Source organism: Maniola jurtina, chromosome 19 (genome assembly GCF_905333055.1).
Source record: "Maniola jurtina chromosome 19, ilManJurt1.1, whole genome shotgun sequence".
In the NCBI taxonomy this organism is placed as follows: domain Eukaryota; kingdom Metazoa; phylum Arthropoda; class Insecta; order Lepidoptera; family Nymphalidae; genus Maniola; species Maniola jurtina.
This window is the reverse complement of record NC_060047.1, coordinates 2874079-2882070: the sequence shown is the minus strand read 5'-3', so window position 1 is coordinate 2882070 and position 7992 is coordinate 2874079. Positions and strand designations below refer to the sequence as shown.

The 7992-nt window shown below is 38.2% G+C and overlaps 1 protein-coding gene across 1 annotated transcript; it reads left to right on the top strand.

Annotated features, from left to right (window-relative positions):
- The first annotated feature begins 209 nt into the window (after positions 1 to 209).
- LOC123875038 (zinc finger and SCAN domain-containing protein 21-like) lies at positions 210 to 7683 on the top strand. The gene is made up of 4 exons (XM_045920686.1): positions 210 to 875; positions 4017 to 4211; positions 6726 to 6974; positions 7481 to 7683. The coding sequence occupies exons 1-4, from the start codon at positions 210 to 212 to the stop codon at positions 7649 to 7651; spliced, it is 1281 nt and encodes a 426-aa protein (XP_045776642.1). The 3' UTR covers positions 7652 to 7683.
- Positions 7684 to 7992: the final 309 nt, after the last annotated feature.

Here is a 7992-nt window from a genome sequence, read left to right as displayed (position 1 = left end):
GTACTATATCAAAGTATCCCTTCAAATATTTATTCTTATTAGATTTTCTGGAATGAGTTCATTGTAACGATTTTCCTCATTATAATATGTCAGTAAAAGTAGTATTTTAATGGGTTTATAATTTGTTGCAGACTTAAACAAAATCAAAACCAAACCGATGAAAAAATGAATTTGGAAAACCAGGATTTAGCAATACCCTACGTGTGAACATGGAAGCGGCATTACCACACTTTCACCGGCTAGCTTCGTCCCGATTTTACCAGCAATATGCAGCCCCACCAGTACGCATATCCAGCAATTACCTGCACGACATCATCCCCCAGCAACACCCGACCCTATTGCAGCAATATCTGGCGTACTACAATGAACCTTTAGTACCACTTGATTTATCACTCAAAGCAACTTCACCTATCACCCCTCCCTGCACACCCCCTCCCGCTCAAAAACGAAAACCCCCTGATGATAACAAAAATGAAAAAAATGATAAACCAAAAATATTTCGCCATTTCGAAGACACAGATGACAATGCTAACGATGAGTCGTTAGACAAAATCCAAAAAAGGAAATTCGATGATGATATTTCAAATGACAGCGATTCACCTGAAGCTAAGAAACTCAAATTCACTAAACAATTCTTCGAAGAGTTACGCAGTTGTCTTCCTAAAGAAGACTGTGAGAAAAGCGAAACAAGTTCCCCAGATATAGTTGAAATTAGGGACGTGGAAGAAAGGCCGAAGAAATCTCCTAAGCCTATACAGCCGTTGAAAAAGAGCAAAGTCGTAAGAAGGTTGATGTTCGATGAAGATAAGACATCTCCAGTCAGTGGGACTATTATACGAGATCTTGCGGAAGACGAAACACTAGTAGTCCGAAAGGTAAATATTATACCACCTCATTAAAACATTTAGATGATACGTATACAAGTGTAAATTAAAAATTTATAACACCCCCGACAAGTGGTTACAGTAACTAGAAAAGAGCTGATAAAACTTTCAAACGGCTGGACCGATTTTCTTGGATTATAGCTAAGAACACTCTCGATCAAGCCACCTTTCAAACAAAAATAAATAAATTAAAATCGGTTCATTAGTTTAGGAGCTACAATGCCACAGACAGATACACAGATACACACATACACAGATACAGATGTCAAACTTATAACACCTCTCTTTTTGGGTCGGGGGTTAAAAAAAGTATCAACCAAACTTCTAAAACGTAGCTTTTTTGATATTACGAAACATAAAATATCTTTGTTTAAGCAGATAATAATTTTTAGTTATATTATTATCGAATTCATTTGGAATGGTTTTTTTTTATTTTGGAGTACAGTGCAGGTAAGATGAAGTCAGACTGACTTCATCTTACCTGACTATACTAAGGGTGAGATCTATAAACCGCACTCAGACTTTGCTTAGACTTAAGCCAGAGTTAAAACGAGACAGATGTATATCTCTCACATAAATCTGTCTCGTTTTAACTCAATCTTAAGTCTGAGCAAAGTCAAAGTGCGCTTTATAAATCTCACCCTTAATCCTGTTACTAAATGAATGTCATCAAACTTATTTGACATTGGTTGGTTCTACATTGCTACTTCACAGAGCGATTTAAAAATAATATTTCGTAGCAAACCTCAATGGATTAAAAAAAAAGATAAATGTATTTGACGGCTTTCATTCAGTGATTATCACTGAGTTACCGAATCACCCCGCTGATGACACACTAGGACAAGTGTAAATTAAATATTTATAACACCCCCGACAAGCGAAGGTTACAGACTAGAAAAGAGCTGATAACATTCAAACGGCTAAACCGATTTTCTTAGATTATAGCTAAGAACACTCTCGATCAAGCCACCTTTCAAACAAAAAAAACTAAATTAAAATTGGTTCATTAGTTAAGGAGCTACGATGCCACAGACAGATACACACGTCAAACTTATAACACACCACTTTTTGGGCCGGGGGTTAAAAATAAGCTAACGCTGATAAAATAGGAATACTTGCACAAAATTCGTACCTTCGAAAAGAAACCTCATCATTTATTCGTGCCTAAACAACCGGCAAAGCTGCACAGGAACTGTTAATTAAACGTTCTACCATACCATTACTCCAGCGACTTTCCTTATCGCTATAACAATTAAATGCTGTGAAATCGCCTAGCGCAAAAGTACACATGCGACTTTCTGTTCGTCGCATAAATGTCTGCCAAGACTACATGACTGGAATCATTCCTAATACAACAGTCATTAGGTATTTTCTTTCTGCCTATATTAGGTAGAAATAACAAATTACGCTTACAAATAACTAAATATACAAAAAGAATTTTTGAGATAGACAGTTTTGCCACCGAATTGGCAACCATCGGATATTTACGACCAATTTAGTGCACATCTAAAGTTATTCTAAACAAAAAAGCTAAAAGAAAAGCTAAATCGATGGTAGAACAGCAAACTTATTTGGTTTTTCTTTGATTGTTGTTTGTCCTAATTTTTATATATTTGTTTATTGTAAAGCAGTTATTAACAACATATTTTTCATACCATAATTGTTGGATCTTATGCTTCTCTAATATTTTTTTCATTTTCTATCTTGCTATAATGAAGTATCAGGATATAGCAAGATAGAAAATGAAATTAAAATCCAAACTACTGACATCATAGTACCAGATAGCTTCAGTGTCATCAATTTTTTTCACTTTCAAAGATACCACGTCGTTTTATTTTGCAACGTGTTGCTAGTGTGACTAGGGCCTTATAGTGTTGTGTTTTTGCTAATAACAGCTGTAAGGGCAAACCGCAACGTTCACAGCGAGGGGTTGGTCTTGGGGACATTAGATTTGAAATAAATCCGTTCTGGCATTCCAACCTAACATTTATCGCAGAATTAGCTCTATACGAATCGTTCTTTCTTGTGTAATTGGTCTTAATAAAAGCTAAACATTTGGGTAAAAGGGGTAAAAAGCCCTGCTGTATATTTGAACCAAACTATTAATTATAGAAAATATAGCTTTGCAAAGTGATTTTTGGTTGTAGTAATAGATTGCTATTTCCGAGCAAAATTATTTCAATGGGACCGAACCAAACCGTAGGTGTCAAGAGGTGCGTAAACCCCGCGCCAATATCTATGGAGTCTGAGTCACACACAAGCGGACGAATTTGTCTTCACTTTTTAAATCCAACTATATGAGCTTTGCCTATCATAATATCTTTGATGGGTTCATTAAATACCCTTTATTTAAGTATGTAATAGTTGTTGAGATAATATCGTTAACTAGGTAGGTAACTAAGAAACTAAAACGATTTAAATTTTAGGACAAAACCATTTAAAATAGTCTACAAAAGACTAGAGGTGCTATTAATTTCTCAATTAATGAACATAATAATATTTAAGTCATTTAATTAATTATTTTTTATTAAATGTTTTTTCTTCCGTTACTTTAGTTTTCTGTTGGTTCTGTTATTTTATTTTTTAATCATTTTTTAAAATATGGTAATAATGATATCTGTACTACTAATAAATAAAATTGGAGTGTCTGTCTGTAATTTCGAAATAACTACCGCATATTAAGGTCATATGGTTATTTGAACGATACTATAACCGAATCACAGGTTTTTAAAATTTTTGTCTGTCTGTCTGTCTGTTTGAAAAGGCTAATCTTGGGAACGGCTGAACCGATTTTGACGGGATTTTCACAGACAAGTAGAGAATTGACCAGGGAGTAACATAGGCTACTTTTTTAACCGACTTTCAAAAAGGGAGTTGTGTTTTTCTACCTATGTACACCGAAATCTCCGAGATTTCTGAACCGATTTACGTCATTTCTTTTTTAATCGATAGAAGAACTTTGCGACATTGTTTCATAAAAAATTTGGAGTCCAACTCCTCAATCCTGATGCTGCAGGGGATCTGACCAATCCACGCGGGCGAAGCTGCGGGCATCAGCTAGTAATAAATAAATGAGAGTAAATTGAAGTCACTGAAAAGTTTTTCCAAAATTAATGCTATTATAACTTGTAGGGCGACATCGACCCTGCATTCAACGTGGTAGAAGTGACAGACGAGGCCAAAGCGCTGATCGCCACTATAGAGAACCGACTGGGGCGCTACATCTGCAGGCTGTGTCGAAGGCTGTACAGCGACGCGTTCGCGCTGGCGCAGCATCGGTGCTCCAGGATCGTGCATATTGAGTATCGGTGCCCGGAGTGCGACAAGGTAACTTATTATACTTCTATGTTACCTTTATGTAACTTATAAGGCAACTTTTTTATACTTTTATGTAACTTATAAATTATAATGCTGGTGTAGGCGATGGACTGTGGAGGATGGAGTAAATGCGTGTAGGTCATAGAGTCATGCGAAAACACTGTTTATAATGTAAACGTCAATCTACTGCACACAAAAAGACCCAAGTATTCGATAAATGAACTAAGCGATGACTCCAGACCACAGCTCCAGACAGATACGTCAATTTAGCTTACTTTTGCGGTTTGTGTTAGTCCGACCACCACTGAAGGACTATAGTCTACTATTTTTTATAAAATGAGAAGTGCGTTTTACGGTTTCATCGCTTACCCATAAAACTAACGTTACTAATCAACACATGCGTACCAGCAACCGCAGTATATAGAACGACTACCAACCCGCTGGACTGACGACCTTTTAAAATGGTAGCGGGAAGTAGGTGGATGAGAAAAGCGGAGGACCGTGTATAATGGTGCTCTTGGAAAGGCCTATGTCCAACATTGGACACAAACAGGCTGATTGATAAACTTCCAACCTTCATATCGATATTTCCAACAAAACTCTCCGAAGTTTTCACTAATTACCGATTCCACTTAATTTTTTTGACACAATGGTGTTTGATAAAAGGTTTCGTGCAGTGTGGGAACGCATAACAGGACAACGAGGGTGGTGATTGCAAACACTTGGCGCATTTCCATGGGAATTGCCGCGTTGAAACGCGAGCGAAATGCTCATAATGTTTGTACACCTTAATTGATGCTTCAGTTGGTGCGTGACGGACGATTGTTAGCGGTTATCTCAATGATGGGGCAATTCAATTATTTATTATCTGTAGTAAAAAAATTAAGGGGTTTGTCTGTATAGTGAAAATTTTGATGAAAATAAAAGGGTACGTCTGCAATTCTTATTTTCAGCATCACCAACAGCTTTATTAGTTACTAAATGAACTGGTTATGATAGATAAGTATGCTTAGATCGAGGTATACAAGGAACTACATATATGTATGAAATTTGTATGGTGCAACATGCAGCATACGATATGCACCATCCGCTCCCCCACTACTAAACATACAAGAAAAGCCAGCCACCAAGAAAGTTGTTGTTGAAATGTTTAGCAGTGGTGCAGCGGGCGTTGTATATCTTATGCTGTATATTGCACCATACAGATTTGTCTGGTTTAGCGGATTATAGCAAATTAAGCTTTTGGTTCCTTGTATATGACTTCCCCAAGTAATGTCTGCTTCTACTTATACTTACAACAATTAGACCAAGGTTATTTCATAAATATTCCATTTTGAGTGAAGAACAATCAATTCATTTTACTTATTTTGATTTTCCGAGATCAAAAGTAGCCTAGGTAAGTCCTTTCGATACTCAGCAACCAGGACTACACAGAGAGAAATATGGTTAACAAGCGAAGTACCGTTGTTTTGCTAGTAAACCATGACTGCAAAATAACAAAGAACGTTATAATTATGTAGGTATACAAAGATCTAAGGTACTCCGACCTTGATGCAAGGGTATTTACTTGTAATTACATATTTTGCAAAGCGAAGAGTGACTAAAGGGTTAACGTAATGAAATGAAAATGTATTTACAAGCACGCCGCATCATACTAGTAACGTCTAGGTCAGCCACGAACTGTTAATTTGACACCTATGTGATCCTAGCGGATAACCCTAGCGTGTGCTTCTAAGCCCTAAAACAAGTGTAAATTAAAAATTTATAACACCCCCGACAAGTGAAGGTTCCGGTAACGAGAAAAGACCTGATAACTTTCAAACGGCTGAATCGATTTTCTTGGATGATAGCTAAGAACACTCTCGATCAACCTTTCAAACAAAAAAAACTAAATTTAAATCGGTTCATTCGTTTAGGCGCTACGATGCCACAGACAGATACACAGATACACACGTCAAACTTATAACACCCCTCTTTTTGGGTCGGGGGTTAAAAAGGATGCGTCTAATGCATTATTTAGTGGCCTAAAACCATCTTCGAATTGTTGCATTCCTAATAATACTGGTTTGAAGAACATCGGTTGGATGGTTTCAAAGTCTATAACGCCATACTACTTTTTATGTTTTATATATAGGTAGGACTAACGGATACCCGGCGTGTGCTACTATGGTAAAAAAACTAATTTCACATTATTACCTTTCTCCAAAGATCGCATCCAAGGGGTGCCACGATCCTCAAAATTGAGGGAGCGACGACGCAAGAAGCGCTTTACCTTTAGTGATTTTGTGAAGTGGTGATAGTAAAAAGAATAACCGGCTGAGTTTGTTCTGTGTTCTTCTCAGACCTGGGCGCGTTTGAAACCCTCGTAGCTTTAGTTTTAAGTTTACGTAATTAATTATCACCACTATACCATCTTACAAATTTAACAATTCTAAGGAGTACAATAGTACCTACTTTGAATAAATGATTTGAGTTTAACTAGAATGTTATAATACCTTTGAAAACATCTTAATCTTGTTCCAGGTGTTCAACTGCCCAGCAAACTTGGCATCGCATAGACGCTGGCATAAGCCTCGAGTCCCTGGTGCAACCAAGCGACGCGAAGCTCCAACGCCTGATACTGGTCGGTTCCCCTGCCACAAGTGTGGGAAGCTGTTCAGAAGACAGGCGTACTTGAGGAAGCATCTCGTGGCTCATGAACAACCTGAGATTGATGCTGAGAAGGAACCTTCAGCGTTCCGGCAGGTCCATGTGGAGTATCCTTACCAACCGGTATGTACCAATTTTAGTTTTCTTTGTTGTCTGTCTCCTGTCTGCCTGTCTGTCTGTCTGTCCATCCATCCATCCGTCCGTCCGTCCGTCGTGTCTGTCAAGAAAACCAATAGGGTACTTCCCGTTGACCTAGAATCATGAAATTTCACAGGTAGGTACTAGGTAGGTCTTATAACACAAGTAAAGGAGTAAATCCGAAAATCGTGAATTTGTGGTTACATCATTTAAAGAAAATTAAAATGTTTTTTCAAAGTAAGATAATTATACCAAGTGCAGTCAAAGGCCGTAAGTAGTTTAGCACCTTAATGATCATATTAGCGTGGCATGGTTATGCACGTGCATTAGATGTGTGTGGTGTGTTTATAGAAAAAGATCGTAACTACCACAGGTTTTTGATGCAATAGTTTCGCGGAATCGCTACACGAATTCTACGGCCGACCGTACCTAAATAAGTCTCTCCATCTGAAGTTCTTCACCATCACCAATTTTACTTCATTTCTCAGCAGGAACAAATACGAGACAGCAACTTCAACACGTTCTGGAACAAGCTTCCACCCCAGCCGGAGCCAAGTTGGGATGACGTCAGACGTTGCCCTTCGAACTACTCCTCGGAAGATTCCAGAAGCCTCGACGTCACGGGGTCTGAGGACGAGGGGGGCGGGGGAGGGGACGGGTGACGTCGCGTCCTGCGGCCCGTGCCGCGCTTTCCTTACACCATCTCTAACAGCTTGTATCCGTATTCGTCATACGGACACGACAGCTCTTTATACTTCTCATAGGTAAATAAAATTAGTCCAGTCATTTGGTAGTTTTGCCTGGAAAGTTTTCTGAGTGTTTTGAAAACTTTCGATGTGATTTTTCCGAATTTTCATTTTGCCTTCTCGTAAGATACGCCTACCGCTCACGCCACCATCTTGGAAAAATGTTGGCTTTACTGGTTTTCCAAGATGGTCGAAATCTATAAAACTCACCAATTTTCAAAACTCCCCGAAAATTTTCTGGTAGCTCCCTTTTTGAG

Excerpts from the sequence above, each read along its gene's own strand:
- LOC123875038 (XM_045920686.1), top strand. The coding sequence starts at position 210 with ATGGAAGCGGCATTACCACACTTTCACCGGCTAGCTTCGTCCCGATTT. Across the intron at positions 876-4,016 it reads AAACACTAGTAGTCCGAAAG|GGCGACATCGACCCTGCATT; the intron begins GTAAATATTATA and ends TATAACTTGTAG. Across the intron at positions 4,212-6,725 it reads GGTGCCCGGAGTGCGACAAG|GTGTTCAACTGCCCAGCAAA; the intron begins GTAACTTATTAT and ends ATCTTGTTCCAG.